This window comes from Tachyglossus aculeatus, chromosome 13 (genome assembly GCF_015852505.1).
Source record: "Tachyglossus aculeatus isolate mTacAcu1 chromosome 13, mTacAcu1.pri, whole genome shotgun sequence".
Taxonomy (NCBI): domain Eukaryota; kingdom Metazoa; phylum Chordata; class Mammalia; order Monotremata; family Tachyglossidae; genus Tachyglossus; species Tachyglossus aculeatus.
The window spans coordinates 4759862-4787443 of record NC_052078.1 but is presented as its reverse complement, the minus strand read 5'-3'; the positions used below and the strand labels follow the sequence as shown (position 1 = coordinate 4787443).

Below are 27582 nucleotides of genomic sequence, written 5' to 3'. Positions count from 1 at the left end.
TGCAATTCCTGGAGCCAGGGTGGGGTGGAGGGCGGCCCCCTCCCACCCCGCCGAACCCTTTCCACTCCGCTCACCATCCGAGCTGATTCTGGACGAAGAAACTTTTAATATAATGTTAAAAAAACCCCAAAAAAACAAGCCAAGGAGGTCCCGGGTCCTCCGCGTGTCCGATCCGCCCCCGGCCGGGGGGGGGTCGGCTAGGTGCTGTTGGCCTGCTCCTGCTCGAACAGGGCCATGGCCAGCTGGGCCCGACCCCCCAGGCCCTCGAGGTTGCTGAGGCGGCAGCGGTGGTAAAGCTCCTCGCTGAGGCGCGGGCTGCAGTCGCGGGGGGCGAAGGCCTGCACCAGCCCCGGCTCCACGGCCCGGAAGAGGTGCAGCCCCGAGAAGCGCAGGAAGACGTCCAGGACCTCCAGCCCCTCCAGGGCCTCCTCCTCCTCCTGGCCCTCCAGCTCGGCCGCCAGCCGCGCCCGGGCCGCCAGGTAGTCCGAGTTGTAGAAGCAGCCCTCGGCCGAGGCCTGGCGGTCGAAGCGGCCGCCGGCCGGGGCGGGCCGGGCCTGCTCGGGGGCCGGGGCGGCCGGCCGGGGCGGGGTCAGGGCCGGGCTGAACTCCTGGAAGTGGACGGGGAAGAAGGCCTGCCAGCCGGCGATGGCGTTCATGCGGCAGCGGTTCAGGGCCTCGGGGCCCGGCCGCGTCCAGACGGTGGTGAGGAAGAAGAGCGTGTCCACGGGGTGCTTCTTGGACACCACGTCCAGCAGCCGCACCTGCGAGGGGGCCTCGGCCCGCACGGCCAGCCAGGCGGGCCGCGCCCCGGGGTGGCGCCGCTCCAGCTCGGCCGCCGCGGCCCGCACCCCGGCGAAGGGGTCCGGCGCCCCCCGCCCGGCCGCGCCCCCCTCGCGCGGCCCGTACACCAGGAGCAGGGTCAGCAGGGCGTGCTCGCGGGTCTCCAGGACGCCGGCCGCGTAGGCCCGCAGGAAGGCGGGGGCGGCCGCCGCCTCGGCCGGCGAGAGCGGCAGCACCAGCTGGACGCGGGTGGCCTCGGTGACGTAGGGCATGGGCAGGATCTCCACGCGTCCCAGCGGGCGCAGCAGGCTGACCCGGCGGGCCAGGGCCCGGCGGTGGCCGCGCTGCGTGACGGCCTCCAGCAGCAGGTCCAGCGTGTACTCCATGCCCCGGCCCGGGTCGAAGCGGCGGTAGCCGTTGAGCAGGCGCTGCTTGCGGAAGCGCAGGAGGGGCTGGTAGCGCCGGTTCAGCTGCTCCAGGGCCGTGTCCACCGCGTCGCCCACGTCGGCCCGGCCCGCCCCCCGCAGCGGGCACTTGGGGGCCCCGTCGGCGCAGGAGAAGAGGTGCTGCTCCGTGAAGTAGTCCCAGCCCAGCACCTCGAAACGGGACCGCGGGCTGAAGGGGGCCGGGAGCCCCACGGGCCAGCTCAGCCCGGCCTCGCCCTCCGGGGTCAGCAGGGTCAGGTTGCGGATCTGGGCCTGCGGAGGGGGCCGGGGGGGGGAGCCGGTTCGCCCTCTCTGCTCGCCCGTCCTGCCCCTTTTACACCCCCACCACTCTCCCCCGCCCGCCCGCCCATCCCTCATCACCCTCGCTCGCGGACCCGAGCCGCCCCTCCGGGGTGCGCCCGCCGGCTCCTACCCGGGACCGGCCTGCCAGGCCGCCTCTGGCCCCCCGCCGCCGCCCCCTCACCTGCAGCTGTTCTATCTCGCCGTAGGCCCGGTCCAGCTCCAGGGCGCTGAACCGCTTGTGCAGCCGGTACATCAGGGACCCCTCGGACACAGGGTGCACGGCCAAGGCGCTCAGGAACGCTGCGCTCCCCTCCTTCTCGGGATCCCTGTTCTTGGCCAGCTCAAAGGAGCGATACTGCTGACCCTGAGGGAGGGGCCCGAGGGTGGGTATCGGGGGAAATCACCGCCTCTCCTGCCCCCCCCGACAAGGCAGTGAACTCCACTGCTGTCCCCCAGACAGCCCTTTATGGTGGCGGCAGGCGGCGGAGAGCTCTCCCACGCTGCCACTCCTCTAGGCCCGATGAGGGGCATCTCAGAGGGGGGTCCAGCCCTCTCCGGCCCATCCCCAAGTCGGGCTGCCCATCCCTCGAGCGGGTGAGGGCCCGGCTCTGCCCCCGGCCCACTGAGGGACCGCGGACAAGTCACTTAACTGCTCTGTGCCTCGGCTTCCTCCCCTACAAGTTGGGGACCAGCCCACTTGCCTTTCTCCGCCGCCCAGGAACGCTGTGAGGTCAAACCTGAGGTAAGGAGCGGGGAAGCTATCGATCCGTAGGTGGTACCGACTGGGCGCTTACTGCGTGCAGAGCACTGTACTAAGCGCTTGGGCGAGGACGGTCCGATCTAAAACTGAGGGGAGGCGTGCAGGCACCGGGCGGGATCGAGAGCGGAAGTCACTTAAACGGCTTCCTCGTCCCTAAAATGGGGATTCAATCCCCGTCCTCTCTCCCCCTCAGAGGGTGAGTCCCACGTGGGGCTAGGGGCCAGATCCAACCTAGCTGGTCTCATCTCCACCCGAAGTGGACGCTGAGCGAAGATTGTGTGCAGAGCACTGTACTGAGCATTTGGGAGAGAACAACAGAAGAAACCCGTTCCCCGCCCACAGCGAGCCTAGAGTCAAGAGGGGCGTCACCATCAGTATCACTGTTCCCGGTTGGTCTTATCTCCACCCCAGCGCTCGGCCCAGAGCGCGTACTGAGCAGGGATCAGTCAGTCAATCGTACACGCTGAGAGCTTACCGTGTGCGGAGCACCGGCCTAAGCGCTTGGGAGAGTCCGCTAGAAGAGAAAGACCCGTTCCCCGCCCACAATGAGCTTACGCCGTTCCGGACTGGGGCCGGTGGGCGCGCCTACCGGGTGCTGGCAGGGAGGGAGGACGCCTACCTGGTGCTGGGAGACGCAGCCGATGCCCAGGGAGTCGATGAGGCAGCGCCCGAGCCACTCGTCGGGCCGGGCGCTGAGGATGTCCCCGCGGCAGCCGTCCAGGTGGGGCCTCAGGCGGAGCAGGAGGCTGCGGGACAGCAGGTAGCCAAAGCCGCCGTGGCAGTAGCGGGCCTGCTCGCCGGCCCCGATGAACTCCTCGGCCCGGCCCAGGTACAGGTCCTGGTTGATGCTCAGGTGGCCGGCTAGGGCGGCCAGCCGCGGGGCCTGCACGTACGTGTCGTCCTGCATCACGAAGAACCAGTCGTACTCGGCCCCGAAGTGGGCGTGCAGGTGCCGCAGGGTCTCGGACATGAGCCAGGCGGGCCGCTCGTCCCCCAGGGACACCACCTGCATCCCGGCCGGTGCCCGAGCCCCCCGCTGCCCCGTGAAGTACAGGAGCCGCGGGAAGTGGTGCCCCACGGTGCGGTTCACCGCCACCGCCGGGCCGGACAGGCCCGCCCGGGACGTCAGCACGGCCACTAGCAGCCGCTCCCGGGAACCCAGCTCCGTCTGGATGTAGCGGGTCCTGCAGGGGAGAGATGGACGACGCGCGGATGGTCATGTGGGCCGGGGCGGAGGAGAGAGAGAGAGAAGTAGGGAGAGAAGGAGAATGACAGAGAGAGGGGAAGACTCCGGTGGATTCGGGGAGGTGGCAGCCAATCGTATTTGTTAAGCGCTTACTGTGTGCAGAGCACTGTACTCGGCACGTGGGAGAGGACAATAGACCGGACCCATTCCCCGCCCACAATGAGCTTACGGTCTATTAGCTGCACCCCTCCCCAAAGAAGCCCACCTGGGCCTGAAGGGAGGGGATCCGGCGGCAGCAGACAGACAGATCTGGGTGTGTGTTCAGGGAGGTGGCCCCCCCGACCTCCCCGTGAACCTGGCACTATGGGGGGTCTCACCCTGTGCCCCCCGGGATTGGGATGGATGGACTAGGTTACGGGAGGGAGCGAGGCTTAGAAGACAGAGCACGGGACCGGGAGTCGGCAGACCTAAGTTCTAATCCTGGCTCTGTCACCTGCCTGCTGTGTGGGTGTCTATTCCGAAGGCTCAGGTGTGGGGAGCAGGCCTCGTGGGAAAAGTGGGGAGGCCCTGCCTGAAGCCCGGGGGTCTGTGGTGCGAGGGGCTCTCACCTCAGGACTTTCTTGTAGGGCTTGTTGGGGTCCCTGTAGTAGGGGACGATGCGGGGCTTGAAGTCGTCATCTCCGTGAGGCTGCCGGGCCCTGGGATCGGGGTTCCGCGGGCCCCCGGGCTCCGCCACCTCCTCCACGCACGGGTCCTCGCTCTCCCCCTGGATCCAGGAGACCCGCAGGAGGCTCAGGCTGCAGCCCAGAGACAGTCCCAGGATGAGGGGCAGCGCCGGCCGGAGCACGGCCAGGAGGGACCCCAGGCGCATGGCGGCGAGGCCTGGGAGCGGCGGGGGCAGAGCGGGGGCGCGCCTTCTGGGATCGTCGGGGCCGAGGGGTGCGGCAGAGCCCGGGAGGATCCCCAGGACGGAGCGCTGGGCGAGGCTGGAGGGCTCCCAAGGCCCAGCTCCGGCATTACCAGGGAAATCTGGAGAGAAAGGGGAACACGGCTTGGGAACCCTAGAATTCCTTGCGAATGCCCTCCTGGCCGGACGCCCTGCCCGGTTCCAAAGCGTCAGCAGGGCAGGATCCAAACTGTGGAACGAGGCGGCGATGAGCCATACAACCAGTTCCCTGGGGCTGGGGTCGCGGCTCGACTGCCAGGGCAGGAAGGAGAGCGAATGGAGAAGCTCAGGGCTTTAGTATGAGATGTCGGCCCGCATCCAGCCCCTCCGGGTGCCAGGCCGAGCGATCCCCTGCCACTGGGCACCCTAGGGACGAGGGGCGGAAGACATTCCCAACTCCTTTCTCTGCCAACTCGATGACTCCTGGAAGCTGGTCCTCCGTGGGAACTTGGGATTTCCGTCCTCCCAGAAGCAGTAAGGGAGCAAGTCTGCAGTGAAGAGATCTTACGGCCCGAAAGACGGTCCCAACTCCTTTCTCCGCCAATTCGATGACTCCCGGAAGCTGGTCCTCCGTAGGAACTTGGGATTTTCTTCCTCCCAGAAGCAGTAAGGGAGCAAGTCTGCAGTGACAAGATCTTAGGGCCTGACAGTCCCAACTCCTTTCTCCGCCAACTCGATGACTCCTGGAAGCTGGTCCTCCTCTGTCAGAACCTGGGATTTCCTTCCTCCCAGAAGCAGTAAGGGAGCAAGTCTGCAGCGACGAGATCTTAGGGCCCGAAAGACGGTCCCAACTCCTTTCTCCACCAACTCGATGACTCCTGGAAGCTGGTCCTCCGTAGGAACTTGGGATTTCCTTCCTCCCAGAAGCAGTACGGGGGCAAGTCTGCAGCAACGAGATCTTAGGGCCCGAAAGACGGTCCCAACTCCTTTCTCCGCCAATTCGATGACTCCTGGAAGCTGGTCCTCCGTAGGAACTTGGGATTTTCTTCCTCCCAGAAGCAGTAAGGGAGCAAGTCTGCAGTGACGAGATTTTAGGGCCCGAAAGACGGTCCCAACTCCTTTCTCCGCCAACTTGATGACTCCTGGAAGCCGGTCCTCCGTAGGAACTCGGGATTTTCTTCCTCCCAGAAGCAGTACTGGGATTTTCTTCCTCCCAGAAGCAGTAAGGGAGCAAGTCTGCAATGACGAGAGCTTAGGGCCTGAAAGACGGTCCCAACTCCTTTCTCCGCCAATTCGATGACTCCTGGAAGCCGGTCCTCCGTAGGAACTTGGGATTTCCTTCCTCCCAGAAGCAGTAAGGGAGCAAGTCTGCAGTGACGAGATTTTAGGGCCCGAAAGACGGTCCCAACTCCTTTCTCCGCCAACTTGATGACTCCTGGAAGCCGGTCCTCCGTAGGAACTCGGGATTTTCTTCCTCCCAGAAGCAGTACTGGGATTTTCTTCCTCCCAGAAGCAGTAAGGGAGCAAGTCTGCAATGACGAGAGCTTAGGGCCTGAAAGACGGTCCCAACTCCTTTCTCCGCCAATTCGATGACTCCTGGAAGCCGGTCCTCCGTAGGAACTTGGGATTTCCTTCCTCCCAGAAGCAGTAAGGGAGCAAGTCTGCAGTGACAAGATCTTAGGGCCCGAAAGACGGTCCCAACTCCTTCCTCCGCCAATTTGATGACTCCTGGAAGCCGGTCCTCCGTAGGAACTTGGGATTTTCTTCCTCCCGAAGCAGTAAGGGGGCAAGTCTGCAGCGAAGAGATCTTAGGGCCTGAAAGACGGTCCCAACTCTTTTCTCCGCCAATTCGATGACTCCTGGAAGCTGGTCCTCTGTCGGAACCTGGGATTTCCTTCCTCCCAGAAGCAGTAAGGGAGCAAGTCTGCAGTGACGAGATCTTAGGGCCCGAAAGATGGTCCCAACTCCTTTCTCCGCCAATTCGATGGCTCCTGGAAGCCGGTCCTCCGTAGGAACTTGGGATTTCCTTCCTCCCAGAAGCAGTAAGGGGGCAAGTCTGCAGCGACGAGATCTTAGGGCCTGAAAGATGGTCCCAACTCCTTTCTCTGCCAACTCGATGACTCCTGGAAGCTGGTCCCCCGTAGGAACTTGGGATTTTCTTCCTCCCAGAAGCAGTATTGGGATTTTCTTCCTCCCAGCAGCAGTAAGGGAGCAAGTCTGCAGTGGTGCGATCTTAGGGCCCGAAGGACGGTCCCAACTCCTTTCTCCGCCAACTCGATGACTCCTGGAAGCTGGTCCCCCGTAGGAACTTGGGATTTTCTTCCTCCCAGAAGCAGTATTGGGATTTTCTTCCTCCCAGCAGCAGTAAGGGAGCAAGTCTGCAGTGGTGCGATCTTAGGGCCCGAAGGACGGTCCCAACTCCTTTCTCCGCCAACTCGATGACTCCTGGAAGCTGGTCCCCCGTAGGAACTTGGGATTTCCTTCCTCTCGGAAGCAGTAAGGGGCAAGTCTGCAGTGACGAGACCTTAGGGTCTGAGACCCCAGTTCAAGAAATACCGGTCCTCTTAGAAGGCCGAGGAGGGACGCTCAAATAGTCCTGCTTGTCGAGTCCTTGTACTTCCCAAGCGCTTAGTCCGGTGCTCTGCACACAGTAAGCGCTCAATAAATACGATTGATGAGGATGAGTCCTCCGGTTAACGGATCGTGCTGCCGGCTCGCCCTCGGTACGTGTCTTCGGAAATCTTGGTGGAGAATGCTTTATCGAGCCGGATCGAGATTCCCCTTCAAAAAATTGGTTTCCGAGGGAACCGAAAATCGGTTTTTGAGACGTGGCGGGGGGGGGAGTGAATGAATCTAAGGTTTTGTTTGTACAGCCCCGCTCGGGGGGGCTGCGGGAGGGGAGGGGGAGGGGACAGGGCAGGGCAGGAGGGGCGACAAGGAGCAGGCCGAGGGGACTGCTGCCGGGCAACCGGCCGGCCCCTCACCGACCCCCGCCCCCACCGCTGCCACCTCACAAGCCGGACCTCGCCCTCCCCCCCGCTTCCGGTTTCCTCGTCTCTATGGTGACCGCATCCGGCCGCTCCGGCCGGCGGGGAGGACCCGCGCGCCCTCCTCTCTATGGCCCGGCGCGGGGCCTCGGCCCTCCTCAGACGACCCCCAACCGCGTAGACTCCCTTCGTTCATTCTTTCAGTCCTATTTAGTGAGCGCTTTTTCATTCATTCATTCATTCATTCATTCATTCATTCAATCGTACCACCGCCGCCCCCCAACCGTGTAGACTCCGTTCGTTCATTCTGTGTCCTATTTAGTGAGCGCTTTTTCATTCATTCATTCATTCATACCACCGCCGCCCCCCAACCGTGTAGACTCCCTTCGTTTATTCTTTCAGCCCTATTTAGTGAGCGCTTTTTCATTCATTCATTCATTCATTCAATCGTAGCGCCGCCTCCCCCAACCACGTAGACTCCCTTCGTGCATTCTTTCAGTCCTATTTAGTGAGCGCTTTTTCATTCATTCATTCCTTCATTCATTCATTCCTTCATTCATTCAATCGTAGCGCCACCGCCCCCTAACCGCGTAGACTCCCTTCGTTCATTCTTTCGGTCCTATTTAGTGAGCGTTTTTTCATTCATTATTCATTCATTCAATCGTACCGCCGCCGCCCCCTAACCATGTAGACTCCCTTCGTTCATTCTTTCAGTCCTATTTAGTGAGCGCTTTTTCATTCATTCATTCAATCGTAGCGCCACCGCCCCCTAACCACGTAGACTCCCTTCGTTCATTCCTTCAGTCCTATTTAGTGAGCGCTTTTTCATTCATTCAGTCATTCATTCATTCAATCGTCCCGCCGCCGCCCCCTAACCACGTAGACTCCCTTCGTTCATTCTTACAGTCCTATTTAGTGAGCACTTTTTCATTCATTCATTCATTCATTCATTCATTCGTACCGCCGGCGCCCCCTAACCACGTAGACTCCCTTCGTTTATTCTTTCAGCCCTATTTAGTGAGCGCTTTTTCATTCATTCATTCATTCAATCGTAGCGCCGCCGCCCCCTAACCACGTAGACTCCCTTCCTTCATTCTTTCAGTCCTATTTAGTGAGCGCTTTTTCATTCATTCGTTCATTCAATCGTCCCGCCGCCGCCCCCCAACCATGTAGACTCCCTTCGTTCATTCTTTCAGTCCTATTTACTGAGTGCTTTTTCATTCATTCATTCAATCAATCGTCCCGCCGCCGCCCCCAACCGTGTAGACTCCCTTCGTTCATTCAGTCCTATTTACTGAGCGCTTTTTCATTCATTCATTCATTCATTCATTCAATCGTACCGCCGCTGCCCCCTAACCATGTAGATTCCCTTCATTCTTTCAGTCCTATTTAGTGAGCGCTTTTTCATTCATTCATTCAATCAATCGTACCGCCACCGCCCCCTAACCATGTAGACGCCCTTCGTTCATTCTTTCAGTTCTATTTAGTGAGCACTTTTTCATTCATTCATTCATTCAATCGTCCCGCCGCCGCCCCCTAACCACGTAGACTCCCTTCGTTCATTCTTACAGTCCTATTTAGTGAGCACTTTTTCATTCATTCATTCATTCATTCATTCATTCAATCGTCCCGCCGCCGCCCCCTAACCACGTAGACTCCCTTCGTTCATTCTTTCAGTCCTATTTAGTGAGCGCTTTTTCATTCATTCATTCATTCATTCATTCAATCGTACCGCCGCCCCCAACCATATAGACTCCCTTCGTTCATTCTTTCAGTCCTATTTAGAGAGCGCTTTTTCATTCATTCATTGATTCATTCAATCGTACCGCCGCCGCCCCCAACCACGTAGACTCCCTTCGTTCATTCTTTCAGTCCTATTTAGTGAGCGCTTTTTCATTCATTCAGTCATTCATTCATTCAATCGTCCCGCCGCCGCCCCCTAACCATGTAGACTCCCTTCGTTCATTCTTTCAGTCCTATTTAGTGAGCGCTTTTTCATTCATTCATTCAATCGTACCGCCGCCGTCCCCAACCGTGTAGACTCCCTTCGTTTTTATTCTTTCAGCCCTATTTAGTGAGCGCTTTTGCATTCATTCATTCATTCATTCATTCAATCGTCCCGCCGCCGCCCCCAACCGTGTAGACTCCCTTCGTTCATTCAGTCCTATTTAGTGAGCGCTTTTTCATTCATTCATTCATTCATTCAATCGTACCGTCGCCGCCCCCTAACCACGTAGACTCCCTTCGTTCACTCACTCCTATTTAGTGAGCGCTTTTTCATTCATTCATTCATTCATTCATTCAATCGTACCGCCGCCGACCCCTAACCACGTAGACGCCCTTCGTTCATTCTTTCAGTCCCATTTAGTGAGCACTTTTTCATTCATTCATTCATTCATTTATTCATTCAATCGTACCACCGCCGCCCCCAACCGTGTAGACTCCCTTCGTTCATTCTTTCAGTCCTCCTATTTAGTGAGCGCTTTTTCATTCATTCATTCATTCATTCATTCATTCATTCGTACCGCCGGCGCCCCCAACCGTGTAGACTCCCTTCGTTCATTCTTTCAGTCCTATTTAGTGAGCGCTTTTTCATTCATTCATTCATTCATTCATTCATTCAATCGTCCCGCCGCCGCCCCCTAACCACGTAGACTCCCTTCGTTCATTCTTTCAGTCCTATTTAGTGAGCGCTTTTTCATTCATTCATTCATTCATTCAATCGTACCGCCGCCCCCAACCATATAGACTCCCTTCGTTCATTCTTTCAGTCCTATTTAGAGAGCGCTTTTTCATTCATTCATTCATTCATTCAATCGTACCGCCACCGCCCCCCAACCGTGTAGACTCCCTTCGTTCATTCTTTCAGTCCTATTTAGTGAGCGCTTTTTCATTCATTCAGTCATTCATTCATTCAATCGTCCCGCCGCCGCCCCCTAACCATGTAGACTCCCTTCGTTCATTCTTTCAGTCCTATTTAGTGAGCGCTTTTTCATTGATTGATTGATTGAACTCCCATCAACTTCCCCACAGAACCTGTATATATGTATATATGTTTGTACATATTTATTACTCTATTTATTTTTCTTGTACCTATCTATTCTATTTATTTTATTTTGTCAGTATGTTTGGTTTTGTTCTCTGTCTCCCCCCTTCTAGACTGTGAGCCCGTTGTTGGGTAGGGACCGTCTCTATATGTTGCCAACTTGGACTTCCCAAGCGCTTAGTCCAGTGCTCTGCACACAGTAAGCGCTCAATAAATACAATTTGATTGATTGATTGATTGATTTAACTCCCCTTAACTTCCCCACAGCACCTGTATATATGTATATATGTTTGTACATATTTATTACTCTATTTACTTATTTATTTTTCTTGTACATATCTATTCTATTTATTTTATTTTGTTAGTATGTTTGGTTTTGTTCTCTGTCTCCCCCATTTAGACTGTGAGCCCGCTGTTGGGTAGGGACTGTCTCTATATGTTGCCAGCTCGTACTTCCCAAGCGCTTAGTACAGTGCTCTGCACACAGTAAGCGCTCAATAAATGCGATTTGATTGATTGATGGATTCATTCATTCATTCATTCATTCATTCAATCGTACCGCCGCCGCCCCCTAACCACGTAGCTCCCTTCGTTCATTCTTTCAGCCCTATTTAGTGAGCGCTTTTTCATTCATTCATTCATTCATTCAATCGTCCCGCCGCCGCCCCCTAACCATGTAGACTCCCTTCGTTCATTCTTTCAGCCCTATTTAGTGAGCGCTTTTTCATTCATTCATTCATTGATTCATTCAATCGTATTTAGTGAGCGCTTACTGTGTGCAAAGCACTATATGTTGCCAACTTGGACTTCCCGAGTGCTTAGTACAGTGCTCTGCACACAGTAAGCGCTCAATAAATACGATTGATTGATTGATTAGTACAGTGCTGTGCACACAGTAAGCGCTCAATAAATACGATTGATTGATTGATTGATTGATTGACTAAGCACTTGGGAAGTCCAAGTTGGCAACATAGACGGTCCCTACCCAACAGCGGGCTCACAGTCTAGAAGGGGGAGACAGAGAATCAATCAATCGTATTTATTGAGCGCTTCTGTGTGCAGAGCACTGGACTAAGCGCTTGGGAAATCCCCAGTTGGCAACATAGAGAGACGGTCCCTACCCAACAGTGGGCTCACAGTCTAGGAGGGGGAGACAGAGAATCAAAGGGGGAGACAGAGAATCAATCAATCGTATTTATTGAGCACTTACTGTGTGCAGAGCAGTATACTAAGCACTTGGGAAGTCCAAGTTGGCAACATAGAGAGACGGCCCTTACCCAACAACAGGCTCACAGTCTAGAATGGGGAGACAGAGAATCAATCAATCGTATTTATTGAGCACTTACTGTGTGCAGAGCACTGTACTAAGCGCTTGGGAAGTCCAAGTTGGCAACATAGAGAGACGGTCCCTACCCAACAGGGGGCTCACAGTCTAGGAGGGGGAGACAGACAACAAAACAAAACATATTAACAGAATAAAATAAATAGAATAAATATGTACAAGTAAAATAAATAAATTCAGTCCTATTTATTGAGCGGTTACTGTTCGTTCAATCGCTGGAGAAGCATTGTGGGTTAGCGGAACGAGCCCGGGCTTAGGAGTCAGAGGTGGTGGGTTTTCATTCATTCAATCGTATTTATTGAGCGCTTACTGTGTGCAGAGCACTGGACTCATTCTTTCCGTCCTATTTATTGAGCGCTTACTGTTCGTTCATTCATTCAATCGCTGGAGAAGCAGTGTGGGTTAGCGGAACAAGCCTGGGCTTGGGAGTCAGAGGTGGTGGCTTTTCATTCATTCAATGGTATTTATTGAGCACTTACTGTGTGCAGAGCACTGTACTAAGCGCTTGGGAAGTACAAGTTGGCAACATATAGAGACAGTCCCTACCCAATAGTGGGCTCACAGTCTAAAAGGGGGAGACAGAGAACAAAACCAAACACACTAACAAAATAAAATAAATAGAATAGATATGTACAAACAAAATAAATAAATAGAGTGAAAAAAATATGTACAAACATATATACATATATACAGGTGCTGTGGGGAAGGGAAGGAGGTAAGATGGGGGGATGGAGAGGGGGACGAGGGGGAGAGGAAGGAAGGGGCTCAGTCTGGGAAGGCCTCCTGGAGGAGGTGAGCTCTCAGCAGGGCCTTGAAGGGAGGAAGGGAGCTAGCTTGGCGGAGGGGCAGAGGGAGGGCATTCCAGGCCTGGGGGAGGACGTGGGCCGGGGGTCGATGGCGGGACAGGCGAGAACGAGGTATGGTGAGGAGATCAGCGGTGGAGGAGCGGAGGGTGCGGGCTGGGCTGGAGAAGGACAGAAGGGAGGCGAGGTAGGAGGGGGCGAGGTGATGGAGAGCCTTGAAGCCCAGGGTGAGGAGTTTCTGCCTGATGCGCAGATTGATTGGTACCACTGGAGAGTTTTGAGGAGGGGAGTAATATGCCCAGAGCGTTTCTGGACAAAGATAATCCGGGCAGCAGCATGAAGTATGGATTGAAGTGGAGAGAGACACGAGGATGGGAGATCAGAGAAAAGGCCGATGCAGTAGTCCAGATGGGATAGGATGAGAGCTTGAATGAGCAGGGTAGCGGTTGGGATGGAGAGGAAAGGGCGGATCTTGGCAATAATAAATGCCATTATTATTATTAAGCGCTTAACAGATACCAAAATTATTATTATTATTATTATTATTCCCCATTTTACAAAGAAGGTAACTGAGGCCCAGAGAAGTTAAGTGGCTTGCCCAAGGTCACACACAAGACCAGTGGCGGAGCAGGACTCGAACCCACGTCATCTGACACTGAAGCCCGGGCTCCTTCCACTGAGCCTCAATGCATCTCTTCGGGGGAGTGCGGCCTCCCTATTTGAATAATAATAATGGTGGTATTTATTAAGCGCTTACTATGTGCAAAGCACTGTTCTAAGCAATGGGGAGGTTACAAGGTGGTGAGGTTGTCCCACGTGGGGCTCACAGTCTTTAATCCCCATTTTCCAGATGAGGTAACTGAGGCACGGAGAAGTAAAGTGACTTGCCCAAAGTCACCCAACTGACAATTGGTGGGGCCGGGGTTTGAACCCATGACCTCTGACTCCAAAGCCTGGGCTCTTTCCCACTGAGCCACTCTGCTTCTAGACTGTGAGCCCACTGTTGGGTAGGGCTGTTGTATATATGTATATATGTTTGTACATATTTATTACTCTATTTATTTATTTATTTTACTTGTACATATCTATTCTATTTATTTTATTTTGTTAGTAAGTTTGGCTTTGTTCTCTGTCTCCCCCTTTTAGACTGTGAGCCCACTGTTGGGTAGGGACTGTCTTTAGATGTTGCCAACTTGGACTTCCCAAGCGCTTAGTCCAGTGCTCCGCACACAGTAAGCGCTCAATAAATACGATTGATGATGATGATGATGACTGTCTCTATATGTTGCCAACTTGGACTTCCCAAGCGCTTAGTACAGTGCTCTACACACAGTAAGCGCTCAATAAATACGATTGATTGATTGATTGATTGATTGATTGACTCCAAAGCCCGGGCTCTTTCTAGACTGTGAGCCCACTGTTGGGTAGGGACCGTCTCTATATGTTGCCAACTTGGACTTCCCAAGCGCTTAGTACAGTGCTCTGCCCACAGTAAGCGCTCAATAAATACGATTGATTGACTGATTGACTGATTGATTGATTGATTGATTTCCACTGAGCCACGCTGCTTCTAAACTGTGAGCCCACTGTTGGGTAGGGACCGTCTCTCTATGTTGCCAACTTGGACTTCCCAAGCACTTAGTACAGTGCTCTGCACACAGTAAGCGCTCAGTAAATACGATTGATTGATTAATTGATTGATTGATTGATGATTGATTGATTTCCACTGAGCCACGCTGCTTCCAGATTGTGAGCCCACCGTTGGGTAGGGACCGTCTCTATATGTTGCCAACTTGGACTTCCCAAGCGCTTAGTACAGTGCTCTGCACACAGTAAGCGCTCAATAAATATGATTGATTGATTGATTGATTGATTGATTGATTGATTGAGACATACGCGCCCCCTCCCGGAACGCGTCAACTTCTTCCGTAGACCCAAAGCGGCTTGGCGGGCAGGGGGGGGACTCCATTTCCCAGCATCCCCCACGACGAGCAGCCGAAGCGGGGGCCTCGGGCGCACTGCCCGCTGGGAGTTGTAGTTCCAACCGTGACGACTTAGCAAAGCCGGACGGGCCTGAGGACTCCAGTTCCCAGGGGGCAATGCAGCAGGTTTCCACCGCGTCACTCCGGGGGCGCCGAGGCTCACGGGGCGGGTAGTTCGGGCGCCCGGCTCCAACCTTCGGAGGCCGGCGAGGGCGAACTACATTTCCCAGGAGGCCGTGCGGGCCGGGCGGCGATTGGTTGGCGAGCCGGCCGCACGCGGACGGGCCCGGCCTGCTCTGTTACGACAGAGGCCCAGCGGCGAGGCCGGGTGAGTGGGGGGCAGGGGGGAAAAGGGGGGGGGGGTGTCTCCCCCATCACCAGGAAAAGTGAGGAAAATCGGGGGGGATCCGAAGGAGAGGAAGGGGGGGGTCGGGAGCAGGGGAAGGGGGCGAGAAACAAGGGCAGTGGGAGCGATCAATCAATCAATCAATCGTATTTATTGAGCGCTTACTGTGTGCAGAGCACTGTACTGAGCGCTTGGGAAGTACAAGTTGGCAACCTATAGAGACAGTCCCTACCTAATCCCACCGCTCCCGGCCTAGGATCCCCTCCCTCCTCCCTATCCCCGGCCCCCCTCCACCCCGCTTCTCTCGCTTCGTTCTTCAATCGTGCTTCCCCTGCGCTAGAGCACTGTACTGAGCGCTCGGGAGAGTGTACCACAGAGGCAGTCAGCCCGCAGCGAGCTTCCGGCCCTCGCCCTCTGGTGCCTTTTTTTTATCCCTAACTGGTTTCGAGGGTCGGGGATCCGTCCCCTCCCCCTAACTGGGGAGGGAAGGGGGGTCCCGTTTCCTCCGACCCCTCGCCCCAATCAGTTTATTGAGCGCTTACTATGTGCAGAGCACTGTACTAAGCGCTTGGGAAGTCCAAGTTGGCAACATATAGAGACAGTCCCTACCCAACAGTGGGCTCACAGTCGAAAAGCCCACTGACTGGGCCCAATCCCAGCCCCAACTCCCCGGATGTTCCCCCTCCATCTCTGCCCCCCTCTTCCTCCGATCGCCCTTTTTTCTCGCCCCCTCCCCTCTTCCCGACCCCCCCTTCCTCTCCTTGGGATCCCCCCGATTTTCCTCGCTTTTCCTGGTGAGGAGGGGACGACCCCCTTTACCCCGTGCCCACCACTCACCCGGCCTCGGGGCAGAGATGGAGGGGGAACATCCGGGGGGTTTGGGGTGGGATTGGGGCGAGGGGTCGGAGGAAAGGGGCCCCCCTTCCCTCCCCAGTTAGGGGACGGGGACGGATTCCGACCCTCAAAACCAGTTAGGAATAAAAAGGGACCAGAGGGTGAGGGCCGGAAGCTCGTTGTGGGCTGAACGTCTCTATAGTACACTCTCCCGATCAGTCAGTCAATCAATCGTATTTATTGAGCGCTTACTGTGTGCAGAGCACTGTACTGAGCGCTTGGGAAGTACAAGTTGGCAACATATAGAGACAGTCCCTACCCAACAGTCAATCAATCAATCAGTCATATTTATTGAGCGCTTACTGTGTGCAGAGCACTGTACTTAGCGCTTGGGAAGTACAAGGTGGCAACATATAGAGACAGTCATCATCATCATCAATCGTATTTATTGAGCGCTTACTGTGTGCAGAGCACTGTACTGAGCGCTTGGGAAGTCCAAGTTGGGAACATCTAGAGACAGGCCCTACCCAACAGTGGGCTCTCAGTCTAAAAGGGGGAAACAGAGAACAAAACCAAACATACTAACAAAATAAAATAAATAGAATAGCGCCGTTCTATCCCGAGCGCTCAGTACAGTGCTCTTGCACAGGGGAAGCGCTCGGTGAGTACGATTGAAGAACGAAGCTAGCTCTCTTCCTCCCTTCAAGGCCCTACTGAGAGCTCACCTCCTCCAGGAGGCCTTCCCTGACTGAGCCCCTTCCTTCCTCTTCCCCTCGTCCCCCCTCCATCCCCTGCATCTTACCTCCTTCCCTTCCCCAAAGCACCTGTATATATGTATATATGTTTGTACATATTTATTACTCTATTATTTTACTTGTACATATCTATTCTATTTATTTTAGTTTGTTAGTACGTTTGGTTTTGTCTCCCCCTTTTTTAGACTGTGAGCCCACTGTTGGGTAGGGACTGTCTCTATATGTTGCCAACTTGGACTTCCCAAGCGCTTAGTACAGTGCTCTGCACACAGTAAGCGCTCAATAAATACGATTGATGATGATGATGATGAAGCGAGAGAAGCCGGGTGGAGGGGGACCGGAGTTAGGGAGGAGGGAGGGAATCCTAGGCCGGGATTGGTGGGGTTGGGTAGGGACTGTCTCTATGTGTTGCCAACTTGTACTTCCCAAGCACTTAGTGCAGTGCTCTGCACACAGCGCTCAATAAATATGATTGATTGATTGATTAATGGGGGTCTCCCCTGCATTGCCCCCCGCCCAGGCTACCCCGAGAGTAAGATCAGGTAGAACGGCATCATGCCCTCCGACCTGGCCAAGAAGAAAGCGGCCAAGAAGAAGGAAGCCGCCAAAGCCCGGCAGCGCCCCAAAAAGGGGCCCGAGGAGAACGGAGATGCCACCATGGAGCCTCGGGCAGCGGAGGAGAAGAGCGATGAGGCCAACGGCGGAGAAACCACGGGTGAGGCCTGGGCACGCGTGTGCGAGTGTGTGTGTGAGCGAAAGCAGCTGGCATTGAGGGGTGCAGCCGAGTTCCCACCCGACTCCATCCCCCAAGCTACTACTACTACTAACTGTGGCATTTGTTAAGCGCTTACCATGTGCCGGGCGCTGTACTAAGCGCTGGGGTGGACACAAGCAAACTGGGTCGGACACAGCCCCTGTCCCACGTGGGGCTCTCAGTCTCAATTCCCATGTTACGGACTGAGACACAGAGAAGTAAAGCGCATTGCCCAAGGTCACACAGCAGACAAGTGGCGGAGCTGGGATTAGAAACCAGGTCTTTTTGAGTTCCAGGCCCTGGGCTTTATCTGCTATGCCATGCTGCTTCTTAAAATTAAGGTTATCGGGCCCCATCGAGGATTGAGCTCAGTCCCCCTGGTTTACAAGATTAGTGTTCTAACCACTGAGCTATGGAGCCACCTACTAGCACTGTGACCTTTAACCTCAGGTGAACCCTGGCTCCAGGGAGCTTCTGGAGCTTTGCAAAAGGGGACCCTCAATCGGGGCACTTCATGGAAGAGTTGGGCTCCGGGCAGGTTGGAAATGAGAAACTGGAGGGCCCGGGGAGGGGAGAGGTCAGAGTCGAAACTATAGCGTTCATTGAACGCCGGTTGTGTGCAAGGCACTGCGCTAAGCACTTGGGAGAGCTCAGTAGACGCGGAAGACATGATCTCCTTTAGCAGAAAGGTTTGATAGTCCAGGATAACTACAGCAGATTTGGAGGTGGGGAGGTTCGTCCGGTTTGCGGAGGGAGATGGGGACGGGGGTGTGGAGTGTTAATGGCAAAGGAGGTGGCAGCACTTTGAATTGATAGGGCTTCTTGGTTCCCCCTCCTCGCCCTGGTTCCACTTTGCCCCGCCTTTCTCCGGAGAGGCAGTGGTCCCAGGGGGCATCCCGAGCCAAGCTTGATGTAGTCTTTCAGAAGGCGAGTGAGTGTCCAATTTCACTTCCCCAAGGCCCTTCAGGGGTTCTGGATGCAGGCCCCTCCCCACCAAGCCCAGCCCCAACCCCTCGGGAGTTCACTGAGTCTTCGGACACAGCGTGGGCCTTTGGAAAGACCCGTCAGATTTTGCGCGTGCCCTGTAACGAAGCGCCTGGTGAGCTCGAAACACGCGAGTGACCCATGCCCTGTCCACCTGGAGCTGTTGCTTTCCCGGGAGAGACAGGTGTAAAAGTCTTTGCAGACTGAGGAATCTAAGTCAGCAGCTGAAGGTTCAGTTGACTAAATGTAAAACAGAAGTTCTGAGGGTCGGCAGTGCCTCTGAAGGGGACGGGTAATGCTAATAATGACTGTGGTATTCATCAAGAACTTACCGTTGTCATACACCGTACTAAGTGCTAGGATAGATACAAGGGAATCAGGTCAGGCCCAGTCCTTGTCCCATGTGGGCATGAGACTCAATTTCTAAGTGGGAGGAAGAGTACGTTTTATAGATGAGGAAACTGAGGTCTAGAGACGGGAAGTGACTCATCCAAGGTCACAGAGCCGGTGGGTCCCCCCAGAGCGCCCGCTTGCCAGGGCAGGGCGACGCTTGCCCCAGGAAGACCTGGTGGTCCAGGGGTGCTCGCCTCGATCCAAACCCTGGCCCTGCCGGTTATCGGGTAGGATCCCTAACTGCTCCCTCCCTTCCGTCTCCAGAAGTGGACGTGCTGACCAAGGAGCTGGAGGACTTCGAGATGAAGAAAGCAGCCGCCCGGGCGGTCACCGGGGTCCTGGCCTCCCACCCCAACAGCACCGACGTCCACATCATCAACCTCTCGCTCACGTTCCACGGCCAGGAGCTGCTCAGCGACACCAAGCTGGAGCTCAACTCCGGCCGGCGCTATGGCCTCATCGGCTTGAACGGGATCGGTGAGACCTTGGAATGGGGGCTAGAGGAGGCCTGTCAGCAGGGCCTGGGGAGAGGGAGATGGTAAACAGGTGAAACAAGCAGTCGCATTTATTGAACAATTATTATGTGCAGAGCACCGTACTAAGTGCTTGGGAGAGTACAATACGACAGAATTGGTAGACACCTCCCTGCCCACAACGAGCTTGCCGTCTAGAGGGGGAGACAGAAGTTAATTTAAATGAATTACAGATGCGTACGTAATTGCTGTGGGGCTGAGGGAGAGGTGAATAAAGGGAGCAGATCCAAGTGCAAGGGTGATGCAGAAGGAAGCGGGAGAAGAGGAAATGAGGGAATAGTTGAGGAAGGCCTCTTGGAGACGTGCCTTCAGTAAGGCTTTGAAGGTAGGGAGAGTGATCATGGGTTGGCTATGACGAGGGAGGGCATTCCCGGCCAGAAGCAGGACGTGGATGAGATAGACGAGGAACCAGGGAGAGCAGAGACTGGGCTGAGTCATCATCATCATCAATCGTATTTATTGAGCGCTTACTATGTGCAGAGCACTGTACTAAGCGCTTGGGAAGTACAAATTGGCAACACATAGAGACAGTCCCTACCCAACAGTGGGCTCACAGTCTAAAAGGGGGAGACAGAGAACAAAACCAAACATACCAACAAAATAAAATAGATAGGATAGATATGTACAAGTAAAATAAATAAATAAAGAGTAATAAATATGTACAAACCATATATACATATATACAGGTGCTGTGGGGAAGGGAAGGAGGTAGGATGGGGGGATGGAGAGGGGGAAGAGGGGGAGAAAGGTGGGGAGAGCCTACCTCCCCGTTTCCCAGTTGGTCAGGCCTGGGCCAAGGTCTTCCGCCCTTTTTCTCGCTGGCTCCCTTCATCCCTCACCCCCACCCACTGCCTGCCCCCAGGAAAGTCCATGCTCCTGTCCGCCATCGGGAAGCGGGAAGTGCCCATCCCCGAGCACATCGACATCTACCACCTGACCCGGGAGATGCCCTCCAGCGAGAAGACCCCACTGCAGTGCGTCATGGAGGTGGACACCGAGCGGGCCATGCTGGAGAGGGAGGCGGAGCGGCTGGCCCACGAGGATGGTACGGACCCCAGAACGGGGCGGGGAACGGGGCAGGGGGCAGGCGGGGTGGCTCTGGGCTGGGGAGACCCCCCACGGCTCTCCTTCCCCCGGCAGCGGAGTGCGAGAAGCTTATGGAGCTGTACGAGCGGCTAGAGGAGCTGGACGCGGACAAAGCGGAGATGCGGGCCTCGCGCATCCTCCACGGCCTGGGCTTCACGCCCGCCATGCAGCGCAAGAAGCTCAAGGACTTCAGTGGCGGCTGGAGGATGCGAGTCGCCCTGGCCAGGTGATGCCTCCGTCCATCCCTTCCCCCCCAGCCCCCCACCACTACCCACCGGGGGCACGGGTCCCCCAGGCTTCAGGTTTGGTTGGCCAGAGACCAAGAGCGTAACCCACTGGCAAATGTCCGAGACCCCGGAGGAGATGCAAAGTGGGGGAGCGGTCGGTGCGGACCGGAGTGGTGGCACCTTGGAAGAGGTGGGATCCGGTGGGGGTTGATGAGGCAGGCATCGGTTCCCCGAGCAGGGGTGAGGGGCTGGATGGGGTATTTGACGGCCTCTATTTACTCCTCCATTCATTCAGTTGTGTTCATTGAGCGCTTACTGTGGGCCGAGCCCTGTGCCCAATAGAATGATAGACAGACACGTTCCTTGCCCACAATGAGCTTACAGTCTAGAGGGGGAGACAGATATTAATATAAAGAAATGATGAACCAGGTACCACCTCCTCCAGCTGATGGCCCTTGACATAAGAAGCACCGCCCCCCCCCGCCCCCGAGCAGTCTCTTCTCCTGCCGTTTGGACCTTCTAATCCTCCCCGGGGCCCCTTCTGTGATTCCCCCCCTGCCAACCCCCCCAAAATCGGCGAGGTCACTATCTGGGCCAGACCCAGTCGGGATGGAGGGGGATGTGTGCGGAGGGGACCGGTCACCAGCAGTGGCCCTCCGTCACACCCCATGCTCCCCAGAGCCCTGTTCATCCGGCCCTTCATGCTGCTACTGGACGAGCCCACCAACCACCTGGACCTGGACGCCTGCGTATGGCTGGAGGAAGAACTGAAGACGTGAGTGAAGTGGGGGGCCGCGGTGGGGCCGAGGGCCGGGCGGTCCATCGGGGCAGGACCCCGGCTCCCCGGCTCCTGCCCTTTCCCTAACGGGCTGTCGGGCCTTGCAGCTTCAAGCGCATCCTGGTCCTCGTGTCCCACTCCCAGGACTTCCTGAACGGGGTCTGCACCAACATCATCCACATGCACAACCGCAAGCTCAAATACTACACGGTGAGTGGGGGTTGTCGGGGGCGGTGCCTTAGGAGACCCAGAGACTAGTCCTTTGGGGGCCCTGACACCCGCCGCCCGCCCCGGAGCCAGGGCATATCACAGACCTATCCCTGCCCCTTCCTAGGGACCTTGGCCTCCCCACCATACTTGCACCTGGAACGGGCCCCTTTGGACACCTCATTGGCACCCGATCCTCCGAGTGGGGCTAGCTGGAGGGTTCCGGGGTGCGGCAAGGAAACGACTCGTTTTTCTCCCTAACCCACGGAGTGAGTGGGGGACCAAGGGTGACACAGCCCCCGGCCCAGCCCGGAGGGTCCCACTGGTTCCGAGGCCGAGGAGCGGAGCCCGGTGGCCCCGGACCGGTACCCTGGGCTCACTGGGCACTTCCCCACAGGGTAATTACGATCAGTATGTGAAGACACGCCTGGAGCTGGAGGAGAACCAGATGAAGCGGTTCCACTGGGAACAGGATCAGATCGCTCACATGAAGGTGCCCGGGCGGATGGGGGGCAGTGGGGGTGGCGGAGGAGGGGTTTTCGCTCCTGGCCCACCGCGATCTGAGCCTCCACCCGTCGGTTCCAGAACTACATCGCCCGGTTCGGGCACGGCAGCGCCAAGCTGGCCCGGCAGGCCCAGAGCAAGGAGAAGACGCTGCAGAAGATGATGGCGTCGGGGCTGACGGAAAGGGTCGTGAGCGACAAGGTGAGGGCTGGGAGCGCCAGGGGGAGCGGGGAGGGGGCCGAGGGCCGGGCCCCCGAGCCGCCGGCGGGTGGTCCTCCACGAACCATCCTGGTCTCTGTCCGCAGACTCTGTCGTTTTATTTCCCGCCGTGCGGGAAGATCCCGCCCCCAGTCATCATGGTGCAGAATGTGAGCTTCAAGTACACAAGCGACGGGGTGAGTTCAAAGGGCAGGGCCGTCCCGGGGCGGCGGGTCAGGGTTTGGGCACCTATTCCCCCTCTCCCCACAACTTCCTGTTGGGGGGCTCAGCCCTTGCCAGAAGTCAGGGAACTTGGATTTCTTGCGGGGGTGGATGGAGGAATGGGCCCACCCTGTGCTGCTCCCCACCCCCACTCCCAGCTTGAGGGAAGGCCTGGGTGGGCACTGGTCGGGGGTGCGTGGTGGGGACACAGGGTCCAAACCCCTGTCGTCCTGGGCCTGCAAAGGGTATGGGGCTGGTAGGGGTGTGGGATCTCCAACCCCGTTTCTCACCGCCTCCGTCCAGCCGTGCATCTACAACAACCTGGAATTTGGCATTGACCTTGACACACGGGTGGCCCTGGTCGGACCGAACGGCGCAGGGAAGTCGACCTTATTAAAGCTGCTGACCGGAGAGGTGGGGAAAGGGGTGTACGTCCCCCAGGGATGGGGTGGGAAGCCTGAGTCCCCAAGGGGTGGAGCTGGGGTCCGAGGCCCGCATTTCTGTCACTGGGGAGCCCAAGCCCCAGCCTTCTGCCTTGCGGTTTTGTGGAGTTTTGGTGCGGCTCCCAACCCGTACACCGTCAGCCCTGCCAGGGACTACAATTCCCAGGGGTCTTTGGTCCACACATCCTCTTACTTGGTGTCTAGAAGCGCGCAAGGATGGTGGGGGGGTCTCTGTGTGTGGCGGGGGTGACTGCGTGTACGCATGCTAACCCTTCTCCTCTTCCCTCAGCTGCTGCCCACCGATGGGATGATCCGGAAACACTCCCACGTCAAGATCGGGCGCTACCATCAGGTGTGGGCATCGGGCAGCTCAGTCGGCCTGGGTTCCCCTCCCTCCCCCAGCAAGAGGAGAGTAGAGACAGCGTGGCCCAGTGGAAAGGGTCCGGCCCCGAGAGTCTGGAGACTTGAATCCAAGACCTAGTTCTGCCACAGGCCTGCTGGGTGACCTTGAGCAAGTCATTTCCGAGCTTCAGCGTCCTCGTCTGTAAAGTGGGGATAAGATACCCGTCTTCCCTCCCTCTTAGACTGTGAGCCCCGTGTGGGACTGAGGCGGAGCCTGATCTTTTTCTCTTATGTCTACCACAGTGCTTCACACATAGCACTTCAGTAAACGCCATCATTTTTGGGGGATAGGCGGAGTGAGTGACAGGCTGCTGCTCAGCCATTGCCCTGCGGGGTGGGGGCCACTTAGAACCATGGTACAGCCGGGTGGGATTTTCCCAGGCCTAGGGCTGGAAGTTCGGGTTTCTCTGCTCTTGATAACTCGCCAGGGTCGTCCTGCCCGTGGAGTCACCCAAGCAGGGATCCCAGGGGCAGGATCGTAAGGGCCTGGAGCCTGGGCGGGACGGGGGGAGGCCAGGAGGGTCTCTGGGACTGGCTGGAACCAGCCCCCTGCCACTGTCCGGTGTGCCCTCGCCCCCACAGCATTTGCAGGAACAGCTGGACTTGGACCTGTCCCCGCTGGAGTACATGCTCAAGTGCTACCCCGAGATCAAGGAGAAGGAGGAGATGCGGAAGATCATCGGTCGCTACGGCCTGACCGGGAAGCAGCAGGTGGGTGACCGAGCCAAGGGAGGCGGGGGCCTCCACCCTGGACTTCTGTCCCGCTGCCACCTCCAGATCACCCCCCCCCACCGAATGGTGCTCATAGTTCTGACGGCCAGGGCCAGGCTGCTTTTCATTCATTCATTAAATTGTATTTACTGAGTGCTTACTGTGTGCACAGCACTGAACTGAGCACTTGGAACTTCCTAGCCCTCCAGTGGTGTGGTGGCCATCCCTGAGGAGCCTGGGCGGGTGGGGGCAGGGTTGGCGCGGGGATAGTGGGGATGGTTCCCAGCAGGCTCTGCTCCTGCTCTTGGGCTGTGCCGGGCTGGGAAGAGGGAGCCTCCTCCTTGTATCATCTTGGGACCAGCAACTTTCAGGTTGGGGTTTAGAGGGATGCAGGGGAGTGGCGGGGGCTTGGAGGGATGGGGGCTGCGGCGGGCCACAGCTGCAAAGAACCTCCAGGGTCCGGGTGAGGTGGGCAAAGGCTGAGAGGGAACAGGATGGAACGGGCAAAGTCACTGTGGAGATCCTCCCTCCAGCAAAACTGTAAGCTCCTCGAGGACAGGGTCACGTCTCCTGACACTCTTAGCACATTATTCTGTGCACGGGAGGCTCTCGCCAGCTCCTGTTGATTGATTGATCCGACAGATCAGAGGATAGGGCAAACTGGAAGCTGTTCCCCAAATCCCACCACCCCAGGGGGAGGGGCACCCACTGAGGCATGGCATTAGGAAGTTCAAAACCAGCACAGCAACTGCCAAAGTCACGCCATCTCTTGCCCCAGGAAGTCGGCGAGCCTAGAGAAGCAGCGTGTCCTAGTGGATAAGAGCTCGGGCCCGGTCGTCAGATGGACCTGGGTTCTAGTGCCGGCTCTGCCACTTGTCTGCTGTGTGTCCTTGGACAACTCACTTCACATCTCTGTGCCTCAGTTTCCTCATCTGTAAAATAGGGATTGAGACTGTGAGCCTCGTGCTGGACAGGGACCGTTGTCCAACCTGGTTAGTTTGTATCTACCCCAGTGCTTAGTACGGTGCCTGGCGTATAGTAAGTGTTTAACGAATTCCATTTAAAAGAAAAAAATGGCCACTCGATTCAAGAGTGGGCAACAAGTCGGGTGGGGAAGCTAAAGTGAGCTGCCAGAAGGTGAGGGGGGAACTGGTGAAAGACTTGGGGATGGGTTGAGTATCCAGCGGTCCGTCACGGACGGTAAGTGGATGTCCAACGGCCTGGCCGTCCTTTTGCCCGACAGTGGCCCGATTGAAGAGAGGGGTGCTGGGCTGGGTGGACCAGTGGGTCCGACGTCCAGAGACCCTGAGCCCTGGGCCCAAAAAGTGGCTATCCCCGTGCCAACCAGGGCCCCGCCTGCCGCCCTGCAGGTGAGCCCCATCCGCAACCTGTCGGACGGGCAGAAGTGCCGCGTCTGCCTGGCCTGGCTGGCCTGGCAGAACCCACACATGCTCTTCCTGGACGAACCCACCAACCACCTGGACATCGAGACCATCGACGCGCTGGCCGACGCCATCAACGAGTTTGAGGGGGGCATGATGCTGGTCAGCCACGACTTCCGCCTCATCCAGCAGGTGAAGGGAGGGAGGGGCTCGGGTCCGGGAATCTGGGGGCGGGAGGCGACCGGGCAAGTGGGTCGGGGAGAGGCAGGCAGGGCGGGGACCACGGGGAAGAGCAGCCCTGGTGCCCGGGCCTCTAAAGGGAAGGGGATTTCCCCACCTCCTTGAAGCAGCGAGGGGGATTTGAGATAGATCTGCAGAACGCTCTCCGGGCGAGATGCAGGAGTGAGGTGGCGGCACCGGGCGAGAGGCGGGGGTGTGGCTGGGATGGCTGCCGGGCGTGGTGCCAACCCGGGCCCTGGGCCCTTCCGCCTCCAGGTGGCCCAGGAGATCTGGGTCTGTGAGAAGCAGACAATCACCAAGTGGTCGGGCGACATCCTGGCCTACAAGGAGCACCTCAAGTCCAAGCTGGTGGACGAGGAGCCGCAGCTCACCAAGAGGGCCCACAACGTGTGAGGCGGCCGGCGGAGCTCGGTCCGGGGACTGCCGGCGGCCGCTCCACCCCACCCCTGACCACCGGCCCGGGCTCGGACCCCTGTGCTCGCTCCCGGCCCTTCCTCCCCCGCCCCCTTCCTTAGCAGCACTCAGTTACCCGTCCACCCGTGGCCACGACCGTCTGCGCCCCCTCCCCGGCCCCTTCCTCTGGGGAGGCCCGGAGGTGAAGGCTGGGACCGCCGCGGTCGGCCCCGGCCCGGGACCTCGGGACCGGCGAGGGAACCCGTCCCTTCCCGCCTGCCTCCCTCTCACCTCCCCCTTGCTTCCGGTCTGGAGCCCTGGGCCGGGATCCTGGTCCCGGTTGGTTTTAACTGAATTATTTAACAGTGTAACTCTCCGCTCTGTCCAGAGCTCCACCACACGTCCAATAAAGAGAGACAAAAGCACGACCCCACTGTCCTTCCCGAGCTGGGCTCCCCCCGCCCCCACCCTTCTCCCTTGTTCAGCCTGGCCTGGGTCAGGTGGAGGGACAGTCCGGCAGTGAGGCCAACGGCCTTGAATCCGGCTCCTGGAGCCTGGACGGGAGCTGGGATCGAGCACCTCCCAATTCTATGGTCTGGGGGTTTAGAGGTTTTTGGGGAGTTTTTTTTTGCTTTGTGGTTTGTTGTTATTTTAAAGCCCCCCTCCTGTAGGCAGCAAATAAAATCAGGAGTTGCAGATCATGTTACCTCCCCTCCTCCCCCCCGCCCCAGTGCTATAAGTAAAACCATCCTCGCCCACAGCCGGGCTTCCCTCCAGGTAGGCTCACCCTCCTCCTTTTTCTTCCTGGCCCCTGCACAGCTGAAGCAAGGTTAGAATGGTCCCACCACTGACTCAGCTCACTTGTCACCCTTCCCTATTTTTGTTTTTTTTAAATGATATTTGTTAAGCGCTTACTATGTGCCAGGCACTGTACCAAGCACTGGGGTAGATAGGAGCTAATCAGGTTCGGGCGCAGTCCGTGTCCCACGTGGGAGTCGGTCTTCGTCCCCATTCTACAGATGAGGCACCAAGAAGGGACATGGTTTGCCCAAGACAAGTGACAGAGGCGGGATAAGGACCCAGGTCCTCTGACTCTTAGGCCTATGCCGTATCCACTAGGCAACACTGCTCCTGGACCCCAGTCCCCTGCTGAATTTTGGGGGGAGAAATGGGAGCAGGGGTGCCCCGTTGGGCTTGGAGTAGTAGACGTCCCAGAGCCTCAGCTGATGGGGAGGAGGTGGAATTTGGGGGGAGGCCAAGGGCCTCCTGGTGCGGAGGGGCTGCAGCCTTTTCCTCAGCCTCCTGACTCAAGCTGGGGGCCGGGGTGGGCAGAGTTGCCGCACAGTGGACAACCCCAACTCTACCCAAAGGTAGCCCCAGCCTTGGAGCCTCGAGGGTGGCCAACCTCCAGCAAAATGGCCCCGCCAAGAAGGGTGGCCAGTGTCCGCAGTCCTGGGGCCCTGGGTCAATTAGCTGAAGCCCAGGTTCTGATCCCTGTAGCCTCTAAGGGACATGGCCCTGGGCAGTGGAAACTAGCCACTTGCCTTCAGTGGAGCAGAGGCCCATTGGGGAAAATTTTTTTTATGGTATTTAAGTGCTTACTATGTGCCTGGCACCGTACTAAGCACTGGGGTAGATAGAGATAATCGTGTTGGACTCAGTCCCTGTCCCACATGGGCCTCATAGTCTT

General features: G+C 57.2%; 3 protein-coding genes across 3 annotated transcripts; 1 reads left to right on the top strand and 2 right to left on the bottom strand.

The window, feature by feature from the left end:
• Positions 1–89: 89 nt before the first annotated feature.
• CHPF2 (chondroitin polymerizing factor 2) lies at positions 90–4687 on the bottom strand. Its single transcript, XM_038755666.1, has 4 exons — positions 4063–4687; positions 2888–3452; positions 1690–1872; positions 90–1478 (listed from the first exon to the last, which is right to left on the bottom strand). The coding sequence occupies exons 1-4, from the start codon at positions 4323–4325 to the stop codon at positions 198–200; spliced, it is 2292 nt and encodes a 763-aa protein (XP_038611594.1). The 5' UTR covers positions 4326–4687; the 3' UTR covers positions 90–197.
• On the bottom strand, positions 4601–15715 carry LOC119936097. The gene is made up of 8 exons (XM_038755477.1): positions 15684–15715; positions 14415–14694; positions 7355–7455; positions 7068–7121; positions 6776–6849; positions 5669–6147; positions 5195–5565; positions 4601–5059 (listed from the first exon to the last, which is right to left on the bottom strand). The coding sequence occupies exons 1-8, from the start codon at positions 15713–15715 to the stop codon at positions 4687–4689; spliced, it is 1764 nt and encodes a 587-aa protein (XP_038611405.1). The 3' UTR covers positions 4601–4686.
• LOC119936208 (ATP-binding cassette sub-family F member 2) lies at positions 14747–26518 on the top strand. The gene is made up of 15 exons (XM_038755684.1): positions 14747–14828; positions 16956–17150; positions 18831–19043; positions 19962–20144; positions 20240–20411; positions 21092–21187; positions 21298–21400; positions 21795–21890; positions 21983–22102; positions 22207–22296; positions 22625–22735; positions 23054–23116; positions 23749–23877; positions 25248–25451; positions 25755–26518. The coding sequence occupies exons 2-15, from the start codon at positions 16991–16993 to the stop codon at positions 25890–25892; spliced, it is 1878 nt and encodes a 625-aa protein (XP_038611612.1). The 5' UTR covers positions 14747–14828; positions 16956–16990; the 3' UTR covers positions 25893–26518.
• Positions 26519–27582: the final 1064 nt, after the last annotated feature.